This window comes from Bos grunniens, chromosome 5 (assembly GCF_055505025.1).
Source record: "Bos grunniens cultivar Pamir isolate PY7600 chromosome 5, Bosgru_T2T1.0, whole genome shotgun sequence".
NCBI classification, from domain to species: domain Eukaryota; kingdom Metazoa; phylum Chordata; class Mammalia; order Artiodactyla; family Bovidae; genus Bos; species Bos grunniens.
Genome location: NC_141169.1, coordinates 75,763,344 through 75,781,585, shown reverse-complemented (window position 1 = coordinate 75,781,585; position 18,242 = coordinate 75,763,344). Strand labels below are relative to the sequence as shown.

General features: G+C 56.3%; 1 protein-coding gene across 1 annotated transcript in view; it reads left to right on the top strand.

Moving 5' to 3' along the window:
• MYH9 (myosin heavy chain 9) overlaps positions 1-17,457 on the top strand; it is an 86,203-nt gene extending 68,746 nt beyond the window's left edge. The window contains exons 20-41 of the mRNA XM_086401338.1: positions 322-430; positions 1,440-1,571; positions 2,028-2,234; positions 2,796-2,933; positions 3,644-3,767; positions 4,021-4,192; positions 4,615-4,827; positions 5,563-5,707; positions 6,959-7,165; positions 7,373-7,477; positions 7,743-7,895; positions 8,978-9,226; positions 9,363-9,575; positions 9,733-9,945; positions 10,233-10,394; positions 11,953-12,081; positions 12,969-13,057; positions 13,158-13,281; positions 13,500-13,708; positions 14,368-14,476; positions 14,581-14,753; positions 15,913-17,457. Coding sequence (XP_086257464.1) covers positions 322-430; positions 1,440-1,571; positions 2,028-2,234; positions 2,796-2,933; positions 3,644-3,767; positions 4,021-4,192; positions 4,615-4,827; positions 5,563-5,707; positions 6,959-7,165; positions 7,373-7,477; positions 7,743-7,895; positions 8,978-9,226; positions 9,363-9,575; positions 9,733-9,945; positions 10,233-10,394; positions 11,953-12,081; positions 12,969-13,057; positions 13,158-13,281; positions 13,500-13,708; positions 14,368-14,476; positions 14,581-14,753; positions 15,913-16,045 — 3,508 coding nt within the window. The 3' untranslated portion in view covers positions 16,046-17,457. The remainder of the gene's footprint in view (positions 1-321; positions 431-1,439; positions 1,572-2,027; positions 2,235-2,795; positions 2,934-3,643; positions 3,768-4,020; positions 4,193-4,614; positions 4,828-5,562; positions 5,708-6,958; positions 7,166-7,372; positions 7,478-7,742; positions 7,896-8,977; positions 9,227-9,362; positions 9,576-9,732; positions 9,946-10,232; positions 10,395-11,952; positions 12,082-12,968; positions 13,058-13,157; positions 13,282-13,499; positions 13,709-14,367; positions 14,477-14,580; positions 14,754-15,912) is intronic.
• Positions 17,458-18,242: the final 785 nt, after the last annotated feature.

Sequence of the window (18,242 nt, the reverse complement as noted above, 5' to 3'; positions counted from 1 at the left end):
CCCCAAGATTGGGGGTGACACGAGGGTGGGGAGCTGCAGTCGACAGGTGGCCTTAATGACCAGTGGTTACACTTGACTCTGTAGCGACCTCACTTACCCTTTAGTGAAGGAAGGTGGTTGTGACCTCGTCCTGGTCACCTCTGCGAGGTCACCTGTAGGACTCAACGCCAAGCCTGCCTCCTTCCCCCCACATCTATTTTGAAGTGCTCCCAGCAGGGGTCGGTCCCTCCAGAAAAGCCCCCAGGAGCGAGGTCAGGACTGTGGGCAGGGAGGTTGGCCGGCCCCCGCCTGGAGGCGCTGACCATGACCCTCGCCCCACAGGGCCTTTGCCAAGCGGCAGCAGCAGCTGACGGCCATGAAGGTCCTGCAGAGGAACTGTGCCGCCTACCTCAAGTTGCGCAACTGGCAGTGGTGGCGGCTCTTCACCAAGGTGGGTCTGGAGGGGCTCCACGTGGCACAGGGACGAGCCGGCCTCATGCTGGCCTCCTGCGGGGCTCAGGCCCCGGGGCTGGCACTTTGCCCTCGTGTCCCCGGGCCCAGCACTTGAGCCGGGGATGGTCCTGCCCTGTGGGGTCTTGAGGGGCGTGAGCTGGGGTGTGTGTCCAGCGTGGATTGCCGAGGTGCTGTGGGGCTGGGCTGGGGCGGCTCCAGGGGCAGCTCCTGGGATGTCCAGGCCCTGCCTGCCCACCACGGCCCCGTGAGGTGACAGTGCTGCCCACTCAGGAAACCGTGGTCTGTACCCGGTGGCTAGGTCCTCCCCAGCCTTTACAAAAAAATTCTCTTGTATTTAAAGTTGGTCAAGCTACTTTTGTTTATGGTACATAATTTGTGGTAACTGCAAAATACCATACCAACAAAAAGGATAAACAAGAAAGTAAAAATTCACCTATGATCCCTTCAACCTTGAGCCAACATCAATATTGAATAGATGTTTCAATATTTATTCCATTTTTTTAAACATTCCCATTAAATCTCTGCTGTGTAAACCATACATCTTCTTACATAGCTGAGCTTTTTGACTTGTGTAAATATTTTTTTTTTTTTCGTTTTCCATTTAAAATTTTTTTATAAGCATAATTTTTTAAAAGTCAACATACTGTTCCCTAGAGATGTTTTATAATTTATCTGGCTACTTTTCCGGCGGTGGATCTTTATCTCTTTGCTAAATTCTCACTGTTGTAAACAATGCTGTCCTGAAAATCTTCATGCACATACAGGGCTAGTTTCCCCGAACTGTAATTAGTGGGTCAGAGGCCTATGGCGCACAGCACCAAATTGATTTCCTGAAAAGCTGTACCTGGGCATACCTGCTCTGCCCAGGGTCCTGCCTGCCCCTTGTTCTCGTGCCCTTGCGCTTCCCCAAGTGAGGAGAAAGCCCCCAAATCTCAGCCTGGACGGGGCTCTTTCTCTGAGCTTGTCTCCTCCACCTCCTCTCCTAGGTCAAGCCGTTGCTGCAGGTGAGCCGGCAGGAGGAGGAGATGATGGCCAAGGAGGAGGAGCTGGTGAAGGTGCGGGAGAAGCAGCTGGCTGCTGAGAACAGGCTCTCAGAGATGGAGACCCTCCAGTCCCAGGTGGGTGTCTGCAGACTCTGCCCATGTAGTGCTGCCTCCTGCTGGCCACCAGGGCTACCGCTTAGCTGCTTCAGTTGTGTCTGACTCTCTGCAACCCTACGGACTACAGCGTGCCAGGCTCCTCTGTCCATGGGATTCTCTAAGCAAGAATACTGGAGTGGGTTGCCATGCCCTGCTCCAGGGGATCTTCCCAACCCAGGGATCGAACCCGGGTTTCCTGCATTGCAGGCAGATTCTTTAAAACTGAACCACCAGGGAAGCCCCAGTAGACAAAGCATAAACTTGGCATTGAAGGGAAATTGGGGGGTAATTTCCTCGATGCAGGATGTGATGTTTATACATGCCTGGCAGCTTAAGCATCCTGAGATGGAGCCTTTGCTGGGGACCAGCTCTCCCATGGGGACAGGCAGCCCACAAGCAGCCGTCAGAGTTCACATTTCTCCCGTGTTCCCGCAGCTCCTGGCTGAGAAGCTGCAGCTCCAGGAGCAGCTCCAGGCGGAAACGGAACTGTGTGCTGAGGCTGAGGAGCTCCGCGCCCGTCTGACGGCCAAGAAGCAGGAGCTGGAAGAGATCTGCCATGACCTGGAGGCTAGGGTGGAGGAGGAGGAAGAGCGATGTCAACACCTGCAGGCCGAGAAGAAGAAGATGCAGCAGAACATCCAGGTGCCTGCAGGAGGGGCCGGGCCGGGCCGGACCCGGAGGGGCGTGGGGGACAGGGTGGGTGGGGAGCAGGGACGTCCCAAGTGCTATGGGAGGACAGGCTCTGTCCTGGGAGCACCCTTGGGGAGTGTTCTCTTTGAGGCAGGTTTTTTTTTTTTTTTTTTTTCGTTTGTTTGTTTGCTTGCTATGCTCTGTGGCTTGTGGGATCTTAGTTCCCCGACCAGGGATTGAACCCTGGCACTTGGCAGCGAGCGCTCAGAGTTCTAACCACTGGACCACCAGGGAATTCCCTGGCTTAATTTTTCTGACACGTGTCAGGTGTTCATGAGCACTGCCCCGCCAAGCATTGAATCTGATTTAATTCCCCTCCTCTGTGATCACTCCAGCTGGTCTGAGGAGCTGAGGGTGGACACTCGCTAGAGGTGGCCCCTCAGAACACATGACCCTGTGTTGGAATCGGGACCTGGGGTTCTCATCCCCGCACCCCAGTTTTAAATACGTGACCCCACACGTGGGTGCTGGACCCCATCCTATCTGCTCACGGTTGCCCTGGCTTCACGGCAGGAGCTGGAGGAGCAGCTGGAGGAGGAGGAGAGCGCCCGGCAGAAGCTTCAACTGGAGAAGGTGACCACCGAGGCCAAGCTGAAGAAGCTGGAGGAGGACCAGATCATCATGGAGGACCAGAACTGCAAGCTAGCTAAGGTGAGGCCGGTGGCTGGGCCCCTGTCAGTGTCTTCCTGGCCACAGATGATAGCTGGGCATCACTTTAGAGGAGTGGGAGAGACCCCGTCAGGATGCTGACCTTCATCTCCGGAGGAGATGGGGGTGGCCAGCTTCACAGGGCAGGACGGCTGTCCAGAACCCTGGGACGTGGGGAGTAAGCGGGCTGTGTGGTCGCTGTTGTGGAATTAGGACTCCAGTGGTGGCCACACAAGCAGGTCTCCTGGGGCCTATGGCATCCAGCCACTGCCCTCCAGACATGGGACATGGCAGCTGCTCCCTGTGAAGACTGGTATTTTATGTAAGATTTGAAGACAAAGTGAGAAGAGCAGGGGCACTTTAGGGAATGAGAAGGGCGAGGTCACAGGCGTCGAGAAGGTAACGCCCTCCTGCCCCAGTTCCCTCACTGGCACCGTCACCTGGGAGGTGTTTTTGCCTGCGCAGAAAGGGGTAATGCAGGAAGGGCTTGGGCACCCCGCTTATGGGCCCAAGGAGGCTTACCCCACTGTTTCAGAGGAGCTGGTGGCTTAAAAATGACCCCTTTGGTTTGGGAAATCCTAATGCACTTGGCCAGGTGTTTCAGGCCCTGCCCCTCCATTCAGACCTCAGTGCCTGGGTGGGTTGTGCTTGAGGAGACCCAGTGCCTTCTGCACTCAACTAACTTTAAGCCCTGACCCATCCTCGCACCCCAGGAGAAGAAGCTGCTGGAAGACAGAATAGCCGAGTTCACCACCAACCTCATGGAAGAGGAGGAGAAATCGAAGAGCCTCGCCAAACTCAAGAACAAGCATGAGGCGATGATCACCGACCTGGAGGGTAAGTAGTGGGACGCAGGGACTATTGGACTTGGGGTTTCCGGGGCACCCACCACTCGAGGACCAGCATGGACCTTGCTGCCAGGAGCTGGGGTGGCAAGCAGGTCTCCCGGGGCCTGTGGCATCCAGCCACTACCCTCCAGACGTGGGACATGGCAGCTGCTCCCTGTGAAGCCTGGTATTTTATATAAGATTTGAAGACAAAGAGAAGCCTCTGAAGACTCTGTTGGCCTCTCTCCACTCTTCCTTCTCAGAACGCCTGCGAAGAGAGGAGAAGCAGCGCCAGGAGCTGGAAAAGACCCGCCGGAAGCTGGAAGGAGACTCCACCGACCTCAATGACCAGATCGCTGAGCTGCAGGCTCAGATCGCCGAGCTCAAGATGCAGCTGGCCAAGAAGGAGGAGGAGCTCCAGGCAGCCCTGGCCAGGTGAGGGTCAGAGTATCAGGCTGGATGGCCAGTGCCTGTGTTCTCAGCAGGCTTCCTGCTGTGGTTCTTGGTGCATCAGTGAACTGTGGGCATGTGCTCCACTGTTGTCTGGGAAGCTAGTTTACAGCTTTCCTTTTTTTTTTTTTTTTCATTTAACATTTCAATTTTTAAAAAATGTTTAAAGCACTGAAGCTTAATTTGGAAAATGAAATTTTTACTCTATGAGGCTTTTGAATTCTCCAAGTGGAATAGCCCTTAAGTCTTCCAGATGCCTCAGTGTCTTTGCCAAGAAGAGCTCCTAAGGGGCTATGATGGTCACCAGCAGGAGTGGCTTCGGCCGCACCTCTCTAAGTCTTTTCTGCAGACTCTGCTCTCTGACGGTGACAGCGACCTCCTCCTGACGTTGGTGTTCTCTTTGGCAGAGTGGAAGAAGAAACCACCCAGAAGAACATGGCCCTGAAGAAGATCCGGGAGCTGGAATCTCAGATTTCGGAACTCCAAGAAGACCTGGAATCTGAGCGTGCTGCTAGGAATAAAGCCGAGAAGCAGAAACGAGACCTCGGGGAAGAGCTGGAGGCTCTGAAAACGGAGCTGGAGGACACTCTGGATTCCACAGCTGCGCAACAGGAGCTCAGGTGTGCCTTGGGGCTGACTGCCTGGTCACTGAGGATGGGGGTGGTGCAGGGAAAGAGGGGCCCTGGCCTCAGAGGGGGGACCCCAGGGCCTCTGTACACACACAGTGTGACCTGTTGTCATGGAGCCTGGAAGCTCCAGGAGATAGTGAAGGACTGGGAGGCCTGGGGTGATGTAGTCCATGGAGTTGCAAAGAGGCAGACACGACTTAGTGATGGAACAACAAGAACAGATGGAAGCTGATGGGGCCTCGCAGCTTCTCTCTAGAGTTGAAGAACCTGGCTTGGAGTTGGGCTGAGGCAAGGGTGGGCTTTAAGGCTGAAAGGCTACAGAAGCCCTACAAGGCGTGTCTGTGGGGACTTCCTGGCTCTCTAGTGGTTAGGACTCTGCGCTTCCCCTGCAGGGGGCATGGGTTCAATCCCTGGTAGGGGAACTAAGATCCAGCATGCTTTGTGGTGCAGCCAAAAAAAAAAAAATCTTATAAATTACTCCTGGCTCCCCATATTTAGAATAAAATCCAATTCCTTGCATAAAAGGCCTATATTACATTTTTTTTTTTTAATAAAAGAAAAAAAGTGTGTCTGTGAGCCTGCGCTATAGGACCGACGCTGAGGAGGGAAGCCAGCAGGCAGAAAGCTGCCTGGAATGGCCAGTGCTCCCTACTGTGGACTCTGTGCCACCAGCGCAGCGTTGCTTCTGGGCCCTGGCCTCCCTCCTGAAGGCGTTTCTCTGTTCAGGTCCAAACGTGAACAAGAAGTGAACATCCTGAAGAAGACCCTTGAGGATGAGGCCAGGACCCATGAGGCCCAGATCCAGGACATGAGACAGAAGCACTCGCAGGCCGTGGAGGAACTGGCTGAGCAGCTGGAGCAGACGAAGCGGGTGCGTGGGCCCCCCGGGACTGGCTCCGTGAGGCTTGGCCACTGTGGGCCGGGGGGAGGGTTGGGGGACCCTCGCGTAGTCCAGGCTCCAGCCGTTCCTGACTGTGTGAGTTGGGGGCGCATACAGGTCCATCTCTGCTTCAGTTTCCTCTTCTATGAGAGAGGCTAGTGAGAGCCCGTTTCAAACAATTACATGAGAGTTGGAGTTGGTAACATGTGACAGTGCATAGTCGGTAAGGGCTCAGTAAGTTGTTCTAGTCTTATTATTACCATCATTATCCTGTTCAACACCCTGCCAGACTAGAAAGTGTCATGGAATTGGAGTGACTCTGAAGCTGAAGTTTCAGAGGGCCATTGCGTCCCTTTTCTGAAGCCCAGCCCTTCTCTAGAACACCTCCAACACATGGTCAGCTGGAATCTTCAGGGAGAACCCTGGGGATGTTGACCCGGCTGGTTTCTCAGCCAGGGGACTGTGACCAGGCAGTTCCTGAACAAGCCCAGTCCTGCCTCCTGTGGTTTCCAGCTCACGGCCACCCTTGTTGGCAGCCTGAGAAGACAGAGGCTCTTCTGCGTGGCAGCCTGTACAGTATTTTCAGAAACATGCCTTGTTCCTCTGTTTCCCTTTGACTTCCTCCTGCTTCTGGGCAGGTTGAAGCCTTGCCTTTTCCTCTAGCTGTTTTCACTCAGAAAGCTTTTTGCATGCACTTGGGGTCCAGTTTACCCTTGAACTTGCCTTTGATACTGTGACTGGCTTGATATAGAATAGATTGGAATTGTGTTTGTTCTGTAAACTTGGGTTTTATATCTTTTGGAAGAACATTTCAGTGTTACGGTAAACATCAAATTTCTAAGAGGCTTTCTTGGAAGTCTAACTATGAACAATTATAATTTCCCTAAGCTTATAAAAATAATTCTAAAATCTTAACATCAGCAATGACAGTGTCTTGCCCTTGGACATTCCCTGTGCGGGAGGCCAAGCAGGGATGGTTTGAGAGCCAGGGGAGCCGTGGTCCTCAGAGGTGAGGCCACGCGCCAGGCGTCCTGTTCCAGCTGGGAGATGAGTCCACATCAGGCCTGAGCCCTCCAAGTCCATGGCCCTCGCCAGCTCGCTGCCCCCTGGACTTGCCCAGTGTCGCTTTTGCTGCCAGGCAGCAGATTCCAGGTCTGGCTCCACCGGCTCTTTGATGATGTTGGGAAAACCAGCCTTATGTCACAGGCTCCCCCTTTTATGTCTTTGCTTCTCCCCTCGCAGGTGAAAGCCAACCTCGAGAAGGCCAAGCAGACCCTGGAGAACGAGCGAGGGGAGCTGGCCAACGAGGTGAAGGTGCTGCAGCAGGGCAAGGCGGACACCGAGCACAAGCGCAAGAAGGTGGAGGCCCAGCTGCAGGAGCTGCAGGTGAAGTTCACCGAGGGAGAGCGTGTGCGCACAGAGCTCGCCGACAAGGTCTCCAAGCTGCAGGTGAGGCCCCCGCCGGACTGCCTGGGTCCCAGCCATGCTGCCAGGGCCCCTGGTCTTTTCTCTCTCTCTCTCTCTCCATGACCCGGCCCATCTGTGAGCCCCCCGGGGTTCAGCCTGTGGCTCAGGTCCAGCATGGCTGAGAGAGCCGAGGTGGGCCCCGAGCAATCCTGGTCAAGCTCACGGGGCTTTGTCTCCGTCCACACACAGGTCGAGCTGGACAATGTGACAGGTCTTCTCACTCAGTCGGACAGCAAGTCTAGCAAGCTCACCAAGGACTTCTCTGCTCTGGAGTCACAGCTGCAGGACACACAGGTGAGGGCAGCGATGGGCCCCCCGCAGCTGTTCTTATCCTGGGAGGACCTGTGCCCACACGGCGTCAGCTGCCAGGCCTCTGGGTCTTCCTCACAGTGTCCTCCCCAGCGTCCCCAGGCTCTCTGGGACCTCTTGGCTCCCTGCCAGATCTTTGCTGGCTGCCCCCTAATCTGGGGCCTGCTTCTCTGTCCCACCGAGACCATGGGGACCACAAGGCTCTGACAGTGTGGGTCCTGAGCCCTGGCCCCCCTTGTCCGCTGAGCAGGAGCTGCTGCAGGAGGAGAACCGGCAGAAGCTGAGTCTGAGCACCAAGCTGAAGCAGGTGGAGGATGAGAAGAACTCTCTCAAGGAGCAGCTGGAGGAGGAGGAAGAGGCCAAGCGGAACCTGGAGAAGCAGATCTCCACCCTCCACGCCCAGGTTCGGAGCTGGCTCCCCTCAGATCGCCCCGGAAACGGTGGTCAGAGCCTGCAGGCTGGGGAGCTTCTGGTTGGGTAGCCACCTGGACCTGGAAGCACAGCCAGGCCTCCCCAAGCTGGCCGCCATCCCTCGGGGAGCTCCTGCCCTCCCCAGACCAGGGCTTACTCCTGGGGTCCCCGAGGAGAATTCAGGGATCCTTGAACTTGGCTGGAGTTCATCTTCATTTCACCAGTCTCCAGCTGACCGTCAGCATTCTGTTCCCTTATGAATGTGGGCAACAAGCTGTGACGGTAGCAGCTCCTGTGGCCTGTTGAGTGGAAACCACTGGTCATTGTGTCTGAGCTAAGGCCAGGCTTTGGGAAGGTCACTGTGCTCCTCGCTGCTCAGGAGCCTGCTCTCTGCTGTGCTAAAGAAGCACACTGGTTACTGAACCATTGTCTTAAAAAAGTACCTGACAACTGCACTCTTTTACAGTGGTTTCTTGGTAGTCCTACATATTTCGCTTTATGCCTGTTATAACATCATCATGGAAAGGAGGCCGTGGTCTTCTCTAGACCCTGAAAGGATCTGGGGCCAAAGATAGATGGAGAGCCCTCTTGTGGATCCTGTCTTAGGACTTAAATGTGCCCAGAGATCTGCACCAGCTCAGGGGACGGCGTGGAGTCGGGTCCACATCTGGGTGGGGACAGGGAGCACGTTCCTGCGGTGCCAGCTGTGTGTCTGGGTGGGAGGAGGGGGCTGCAGGGTAGACACCTGTGGGCGGGGGATGCCAGGCTGCTGCCTGGGAGAGGGGAGGGATGGAGGCTCCCTACTCTGGGCCTCAGTCTTGGTACAAATGGCTGGTCAGGTCAGGGTTGAGTGGCCTTTCCAAGCTGACCTGCGTGTCCACCTGCCTTGGGCTCTGTGTGCTAGACACCTGCACTCTGTGGAACATCCCATTTCCCTGGTCCCAGAGGAGTAGAGAAGCGGCTGGGAAGCTGTTTCCATAACTGAATTGGTGCCCCATAACTCTGCTCGCAGTGGCAGCCCAGCTCCTGGAGCAGGTGCCAACTGGATGCTCCTTACCCCTTGCTCCCGCCCAGGTCACCGATATGAGGAAGAAGATGGATGACAGCGTGGGGTGCCTGGAGACGGCTGAGGAGGCCAAGAGGAAGCTGCAGAAGGACCTGGAGGGGCTGAGCCAGCGCTATGAGGAGAAGGTGGCTGCCTACGACAAGCTGGAGAAGACCAAGACGCGGCTGCAGCAGGAGCTGGATGACCTGCTTGTGGATCTTGACCACCAGCGGCAGAGCGTCTCCAACCTGGAGAAGAAGCAGAAGAAGTTTGACCAGGTGGGTGCCGTCAGTGCATCAGTCCCTCCTCCCGTCCTTCTGCAGACACCCTGCCTCGGGCAGAGGCTGTTGTGTCAGGCTCTGACCCTTTCCGAGAGCCCGTTGCTCACACTCATGGTGCCTGCCTGTCTCCCAGCTCCTGGCCGAGGAGAAGACCATCTCTGCTAAGTATGCGGAGGAGCGTGACCGGGCAGAGGCGGAGGCCCGGGAGAAGGAGACCAAGGCGCTGTCTCTGGCCCGGGCGCTGGAGGAGGCCATGGAGCAGAAGGCAGAACTGGAGCGGCTCAACAAGCAGTTCCGCACCGAGATGGAAGACCTCATGAGCTCTAAGGATGACGTGGGCAAGAGCGTGAGTCCCTGAGCCCGTGGCCAGCTCTCGGGGTAGGGGGCGGCCTCCAGACACCAAGAGTTAGGGCCTCACAGACACTGGGGCCGGGGACCTGGGGGCCCTGGCTCCCCTCGGGGCCTAGCACCCTTCTGGTCCTTACTGGAACCCCTGGTGACAGGTCCATGAGCTGGAGAAGTCCAAGCGGGCCCTGGAGCAGCAGGTGGAGGAGATGAAGACGCAGCTGGAGGAGCTGGAGGACGAGCTGCAGGCCACTGAGGACGCCAAGCTGCGGCTGGAGGTCAACCTGCAGGCCATGAAGGCCCAGTTCGAGAGGGACCTGCAGGGCCGTGACGAGCAGAGTGAGGAGAAGAAAAAGCAGCTGGTCAAACAGGTGCGGAGGGCCTGCCCGCTCCCTGGGCAGAGGCGCGCAGGGGTGCCCGAGTTTGGGTGCTCCTCTCTCCTTCCACTGGTCTGTGGGAGTGTCCTCCACATCCTTGCATCCTAGTTCTCTGCCCGGGGGTCAGTGACCCCCTCTACTAGGGTTTTATGGTCAGTAATCCTCACTGTGCCCTGGAGGCCCTGTGGACTCCCTGGGACTGGATCAAGCCCACCTGGGCCCTGAGCTGAGGCAGTATCTTTGGGTCCGTCCGGCCCCCTGAGCTGTCAGCACCTCCCCAGGTGCGGGAGATGGAGGCCGAGCTGGAGGATGAGAGGAAGCAGCGCTCGATAGCTGTGGCCGCTCGGAAGAAGCTGGAGATGGACTTGAAGGACCTGGAGGCCCACATCGACTCAGCCAACAAGAACCGGGACGAAGCCATCAAGCAGCTGCGGAAGGTGCAGGTGAGCTCAGGCTGGTCTGATCCAGCTGCACACGGCAGCATTGGGCCCAGCACGGGACTGGACACTGCTGGGCTGGCCTGTGAGTGCTACCCTGAAGGTCTTGGGTGTGGCGCAGTGGTAAAGAATCTGCCTGCAAGGTGGGAGTGGAGAAGGCAATGGCACCCCACTCCAGTACTCTTGCCTGGAGAATCCCATGGATGGGGGATTCTGGTGGGCTGCAGTCCATGGGGTCGCTAGGAGTCAGACACGACTGAGCGACTTCACTTTCACTTTTCGCTTTCATGCATTGGAGAAGGAAATGGCCACCCACTCCAGTATTCTTGCCTGGAGAATCCCAGGGACGGGGGAGCCTGGTGGGCTTCCGTCTATGGGGTCGCACAGAGTTGGACACGACTGAAGCGACTTAGCAGCAGCAGCAGCAGCAAGGTGGGAGACCTGTGTTTGATCCCTGGGTAGGAAAGATCCCCTGGAGAAGGGAATGGCTACCCACTCCAGTATTCTTGCCTGGAGAATTCCATGGGCAGAGGAGCCTGGCGGGCTACAGTCCATGGGGTCCCAGAGTCGGACATGACTTAGAGACTTAGAGACTAATACTACTGCTGCTACACAGATGCAGACCCAGAGGCCGAGTGGAGACAAAATATTATAGTCAGAAGCAAACTTGCAGTAGTCAAAAATTGTTGACTTCACATCAAACAAAGAAACAAGTGCAAAGCTAAAAGTGCAATGGCGTTATAGTTACTTAGTCACTTGGTGGCAGTTTTCTAGAATAAGCCAGACATGACTCAATCCAGCCTTAATGGACAGTGACAGAAGGTTCCAAGCTGATGAATCAGTGCAGCAGTCCAGAAACAGAACACATGCTTGGCCTTGTCAATAATTAAAAATAACAAGTTAAAAAAAAAAAAAAAACAAAAAAACCCAGCTCTGAGATGCCTCATTAAATCCCGCAAACCAGCAACGATAACACATGTCAGCATCTGGTGCTGGCAGGGTCGTGCGCCGTAGATGCATTGATGGCGGTAGTTTAGTTGGTACAACCTGGCCACACACAACGAGGCTTGTACCCTTGGGCCTGGGGAATCCCAGTTTGGGATTTACCTACAAAAGAAAAGGAGGGGGAAAAAGTATTTCCCAAGATCTTTAGAGTTAGAATGAATCACAGGAGAACAAAGGACATAGGCTTATAAGTCTTGTGGCTGGAGCTAACCTGGCAGGTGGCCCTTGACCTGGAGCGTGGGATCCAAGTCAACCAGAAGTGGTAGAAAGTAAACAGAAATGCAGCTGGACTAACACACACCCAGGGCCTAACAGGTGTCCTTTGTAAACCCTAACGGTCAGAAGACTGTCAGTGGTGTAGAACAGAGACGCTTTGTCTTCCCTCCTGCCCTTTGATAACTGTGTGAGCTGAACGTGGGTGCAGGCTGAGAACCAGCCACCGGTCCCTGTTGGTGAGGTGTCTTCTGGGGCTGGGGTGGGGTTGGTGGGGTGTCTTCTGGTGGGTGGTGCACGGGAATGGCTGGTGTGGTGGTGCCAAGCCTCTCCTCCCCGCCCCCAGGCCCAGATGAAGGACTACATGCGGGAGCTGGACGACACGCGTGCCTCCCGCGAGGAGATCCTGGCGCAGTCCAAGGAGAACGAGAAGAAGCTGAAGAGCATGGAGGCCGAGATGATCCAGCTGCAGGAGGTGGGCTGGGTGCAGTGCACCCTCTGACCAGCAGGTGGCAGCCCAGAGCCTCCACTCACCAGCCTGGGTCACCTGGGAAAGCCTTGAAAAATGGGCCAAGCTCCAGGCGTGGGCAGGGCTGGTTCTTGTTTTCTGAAAGGTTGCCGTGCAAGGTTTCATTAAGTTGGAAGGCTCCCTGGTGTGATTAAATTGTGTGTGAATTAAATTGTCACCATTTGGGGCCGACTCTGTTGCACAAGACGGGGCTCTGTGGTAACCACCGCTGCCCACTGTGACTTGCCGCCTGGCGAGTAGGGGGCCCTCCCAGAGGCTTCCTGCGCTGAATGTCCCCTGGCGGCCTCTTGCCTCATGCAAGGCTGGTTGTGAAAGCATTCCCCAGGCTCTAAGCCATTTTCTGCAGAGAGGATGCTGGCAACCGAGTTCTGCTCCTGACTGGGCCAGGTAGCCAGGTTTCCTGTCAAGACTGGCTGTGCCCTCTTGCGCTTGTGGGTTTCTGGTGAGGCCACCTCAGCCTCAGGTGCAGAGGCCACCTCTGCCCTTCTGGCTTTCAGAGCCCCGGCACCCTGGCCTTAACTCATATCTCTATCCTGTCGCCCCTGCTTCCTGTCTTGTTGGAAAGCAGAGGGACCAGCATTCCATCAGGCCAGGGTGATTTCTTATTTATTACACCCCTGGCTTAGTTTTTAGCACTTAGGTGTGGGGGCTATGTAAACATATGGTGCCTAAGCTGTGACCTCAGAGGGGCTCATGAGAATGGGCTTCATGGAGGAAGCAGGCCTGGGAAAGGGGTTTCAGAAGAGGCCAGGGGCTCAGAGTACTGGGAATGGAGAGTGGAGGCTGTCGGCTATGGGGACCCCCATGGGTCACGTTCTGGGTTCCCGTGGCAGGAGCTGGCAGCCGCCGAGCGTGCCAAGCGCCAGGCCCAGCAGGAACGGGACGAGCTGGCCGACGAGATAGCCAACAGCAGCGGCAAGGGGTGAGCTGGGGCAAGCGTGGCGTGTCCACTGGAGGAGGTGGTGGGTGTGGGGACTCCCAGCTCCAGCTTAGCCACTCTTACCTTTCTCCACCCTCTCCAGTGCCCTGGCGTTGGAGGAGAAGCGGCGGCTGGAGGCCCGCATTGCACAGCTGGAGGAGGAGCTGGAAGAGGAGCAGGGCAACACGGAGCTGGTGAACGACAGGCTGAAGAAGGCGAACCTGCAGGTGGGCAGTCGGGCCTCCCTCCCACCGGGCCCCCCAGCAGAAGCCATCCATCCGATGCTTAGAGGAGGACATCCTGGTGCCTGCACCGTCTCCTTGGTTCCTCTCTTTTGGGGGTTGAGCTGCTTCTGAACCCTTCCCATTGGGCAGCTCCCTCATCCAGGAGGATCTGGTGATGAGGGTCCCTGCCTTCCTTGAGTTTACCAGCCCTTCTTCCACAGATCGACCAGCTCAACACAGACCTGAACCTGGAGCGCAGCCATACCCAGAAGAACGAGAACGCAAGGCAGCAGCTGGAGCGCCAGAACAAGGAGCTCAAGGTCAAGCTGCAGGAGATGGAGGGCACTGTCAAGTCCAAGTTCAAGGCCTCCATCGCTGCCCTGGAGGCCAAGATCGCACAGCTGGAGGAGCAGCTGGACAACGAGACCAAGTGGGTGTCCCTCGCCCACCACCCAGCACCATCTTCGGGCCTCTCTGTGTGCCCATCCCCTATCCTAACGGGGCTCTCATCTTTTCTCCTGGGGCCTTTTGCTAGGGCTCTAGAGTTTGAAGAGGAACCCACGGCCCGCTTCTAAAGTTGGGCCTGGTGACTCTCTTAGGGCTGAATCAGAGAGGTGGTAGTTCCCACTCCGTGGCCAGCCCATCTGTGGGCTCAGCAAGACAGACTTCTTTAGGGGTGAAAGTGAAAGTCACTCAGTCGTATCCGACTCTTTGCGACCCCATCGATTGTAGCGCACCAGGTTCTTCTGTCCATGGGATTCTCCAGGCAAGAATATTGGAGTGGGTTGCCATTCCCTTCTCCAAGGGACCTTCCCAACCCAGGGATTGAACCCGGGTTGTAATGGGCATCAGTCATTCTTTTTTTCTAGCTTGATATATGCTTTCTGTGATATGTCACTTCCTTGAGCCTCAGTTTCCTCATCTGTGAAATGGGGCCAATCCTAATGCCTTCACAAGAGCATTGATCAAGGCCTCCCTACAGGGGACAGGCCAGTGAGACCCAGACATGGGTGGCCCAGTTTGTGGATTTATCCACCAGACCCTCCAAAAGAGCGGGTCCCCCTGAGTCACTGTATTGGTGCCTCGCAGGGAGCGCCAGGCAGCCTGCAAGCAGGTGCGTCGGGCCGAGAAGAAGCTGAAGGATGTGCTGCTGCAGGTGGATGATGAGCGGAGGAACGCCGAGCAGTACAAGGACCAGGTGAGTCAGGGTGGAGCAGGGCCCTGCCCCGAGGCAGCTGAGAACGGGGTGGGCCACCGGCATGTGGGGTCCTGACCTGGGCCCCTGGCCTTGCGTCTCTCCAGGCGGACAAGGCGTCCACCCGCCTGAAGCAGCTCAAGCGGCAGCTGGAGGAGGCGGAGGAGGAGGCCCAGCGGGCCAATGCCTCCCGCCGGAAACTGCAGCGCGAGCTGGAGGATGCCACTGAGACGGCGGATGCCATGAACCGCGAGGTCAGCTCCCTCAAGAACAAGCTCAGGTGAGCCCCGCCAACTGCCCCCCGCCCCACTCCCTCTCCCTCACCCATAGCCACCCCGCCGTGTGACCCTTTCTCCTCCAAAAAGTTGCTTTGTCCTGAAAAGCAGAATTCTGACCATGAGGCTATTGTAAAACTCAGTCCCCTTTCTCAGCCCTGTCAGTGGGCAGGGCACTTACTGACACCAGAAAAGTGCTTTTCAGAGAGCCCTTCCTGGTTCTCCGGCCTCCTAGGCTGTAGCCCAGCCTTTTGAATAATCTCTCTGGGTGATTGATTCCCATCCTGCCTGAAAAGTCTGTTCCTGTCATGGCCCTTAAACCCGCTGAGAACGTTTTCAGGTTTTGTGAACTAGAAGTTGCTCAAGGCCACCCAGCCAGGCCCTGGCACAGGTCCGGTCAATCTTCCAACCCTGATCAGGTGGAGAGGGCTGCTTGGCATTTCTCGAAGGAGTGTCCCGATCAGGCAGCATGAAATGGTTGAGGCAGAGGGCCTTTTTGGTCGAGATTCTCATTGTTGACTTCCTTTTCCCAGTGATCCTTTTTGTTTTTTAAGCATAAAAGCAACAGTCTAGTCAGTGTTTATGTTGTTGGTTTTCTTTTCTGGGACTGGAAGAGGTGCCTGTTTGTGTACACTGCACTGACGGCCTGTCTCTTGATCTCACCTGTTTGGTACCAAGTGTGACCAGAGTGTGGTGTTTTGCAGAGGTGGCTCCTTCTGCTCTTGGGGCTCCTTCTGTTGTTTAGTCGCTCAGTCGTGCCCGACTCTTTGCGACCCCATGGACTGTAGTCAAGCAGGCTCCTTTGTGGGATTCTCCAGACAACAATACTGGAGTGGGTTGCCATTTCCTTCTCCAGGGGATCTTCCCAATCTAGGGATCGAACCCGTGTCTCTCATATTTCCTGCATTAGCAGGCGTTTCTTTACCACTGGGCCTCCTTTTAATCAGCCCCTATTACCTGACAGTTTTTTGCTGGTGTTTGGAGTGAAAGCAGGAAGCTTCAGTCACCCCCCTTATCGTGAGCCCTCCTGTCCCACCCTGAGGCCCCCCATTGCTTCTCCCCGTGGGGTGTCAGGAGCTAGTCTTCCTCTGAGGTTGCTTTGAAACACACGAGCTGTTCTGTGGCCACCTGGCCGGCCCTGCTAACCGCTGCCTCTGCCCCCAGGCGTGGGGACCTGCCATTCGTTGTGCCCCGCCGAATGGCCCGGAAAGGTGCCAGCGACTGCTCGGACGATGAGATGGATGGCAAAGCCGACGGGGCTGAGGCCAAAGCCGCCGAGGCCAGAGCTGCCGAGTAACCGGCTCTTCTTCTCCTGCTGCCCGGAGACGGACATCAGTGACTCCGCCTCCCCTCCCCAGCCCCCACAGCACCCCCTCCTCCCTCTGGGGACTGCTGTGACTGTGACCCCACCTCGTCCCCCCAGGCCAGGGACCTCAGGCCCCCCTCACCACCCCACCCGTCCCCCAGGCCTCCCTGAGGGCGTTCGGCTTCCTCTGCTGCAGCCCCCCTGCTCCCCTCCCACCCCCATCCCGAATCTGATACCAAAGAGTCAGGGTCCTGGGCCCGGGCCCAGGGACAGAGCGACCAGCCGGATCTCCCGCCCTCTCACCACAGAGCACAAGATGGTGAGGCGAGGAGGGCAGGAGCAGGCCTCCGGGGATGGGCAAGAGAATTTTCTATGAATCTATTTTTCTTCAGACTAAGGAGTTTTGCTAGCCCAATGCCCCAGAAGAGTTGTCACCTCCCCCCGCCTCCGCCACCAGCTCTTCCCTCTCCCTCCTTTGCTGTTGGCAATCACACTCGGTGACCTCACACCCTCTGCCCCACTGGCTCCCCTGCTCCCGTGGACTCTGGGTGGTCCAACATGAGCAGACCCAGGGGGTCCACCTCTGTGCAGGGCACAGGATGCCGGGGGCGGGGAGGGAAGGGCCTTCCTCCCTACCCCGCTGGGCAGCGCCACTGTCCCCTCCTGCTTCTCAAATGTCTCAAGTGCAATGATGACCCCTTCCCCTCCTTGGCCCATCCCTGCCGCAGCGGGGCTGTTGGGCCGAGCAGGCAGGGCCTAGGGGCCAAGCTGGAAAGGCCAGCAGTGGCCTCTCCCAACACTCTTGGGGACCAAATATATTTAATGGTTAATGGACTTGTCCCGAGTCTGACAGCCAGAGCAGTGGAAAGGGCCAGGACTGGGGCCCGAGGGTAGTTGATCAGCACCGTTGACTCAGTATAACTCAAGACGCTGCCGTCTGCACAGACATTTTTAAAAGAAAAAGAAAACATTGTTGTCTTTTCTCCCTCTCACTGTAATTAGTGATAAAATTCCCAGTCTTTATCACTGCCTTTCCTTCAGAAGCACGTCTAGAAGAGAATAGCTTGTCCTACACTGGTCTACACTGGTGGCTGAATTTCCTTGTATTCCTAACTATTTTGTATATGCTGCATTTAGACTTACTTATGGCAAAGAAGGCATTTTTTTTTTTTTAAGGAAACAAACTCAAGAAATCATGAAGATATATTAAAGCTACATAGGCCTAAAAAGCTCTGAATTCAGGTCCCAGTTGCTGTCACAAAGGAGTGGACAGAACTCCCACCCCCGCCCTTTTTTTATATAATGAAAGTGCCTTAGCATGGTTGCAGCTGTCACCACTACAGTGAGCTGGTTTACAGATGTTTTCCACTGAGCGTCACAATAAAGAGATCCTTGTGCTATGAGACACGTGTCTGGGGGCTGTCTGTGCACTGGAGCAGGTGGCCTAGAAGGCACTGTATCTGGGCTCCCTGGAAAGGACTGTGCTTTGCTTCTGCAGCAGGTACCTCCTTTGTGCGATTTCTGGAAGCTTCCAGGAGTGCAGCATGGTTGGGGCCCAGGCTTTAATAGGGGGTGGTGGTCAGGCAGAAAGGCAGGCTGGCCAGATTTAAGGATGCTACAAGTGTCTTATAAATCTCGATTCCTTTCAGTTGCTGAGCACCTACTATGTGCTGGACACTGAGCTGGCTCAGGGGCTAGAGATGCCTGCTTCTCAGAGGTTCCTTAGTCATCAGACAAGGCAAAGCCTGCCCTTTGGAGGCTCGTCCCAGGGGCTGCAGAAGCAGGAATGAGGGAGTTAGTGCCTAAGCCTGTGGGTGCTGGGGCAGAGGCTTTCCATAGGACTGTCAGCTTTTGTTCCTTCATTCTTTCAACAAAGGCTGGGTGTAAGCCAGGCCCCTCACCAGGCACTGGGAGTGTGAGGGCAGGAAAGACAGGTGTCCCTGCAGTTGCAGGTGAGAGGGGAGGGAGAAAAAGGCTCTCCTTAGAGAAGGGATCGGGCTCGCGCTTGATTCAAGGTGTGGACTCAAGCAGCCTATCTGCATGCAGGCCTCCTTTCCCCCACCAACCCAGGTCAGTGTTTGGCCAGCCTGGTTGCTCAGGAGAGCTGCAGGCTCCTAGACCGGATGCTTGCCAGGCCTCCAGCAGCTGGCCTGTCCAGCCTCCGAGCAGGTGTGCTTTCAGGCCCTGG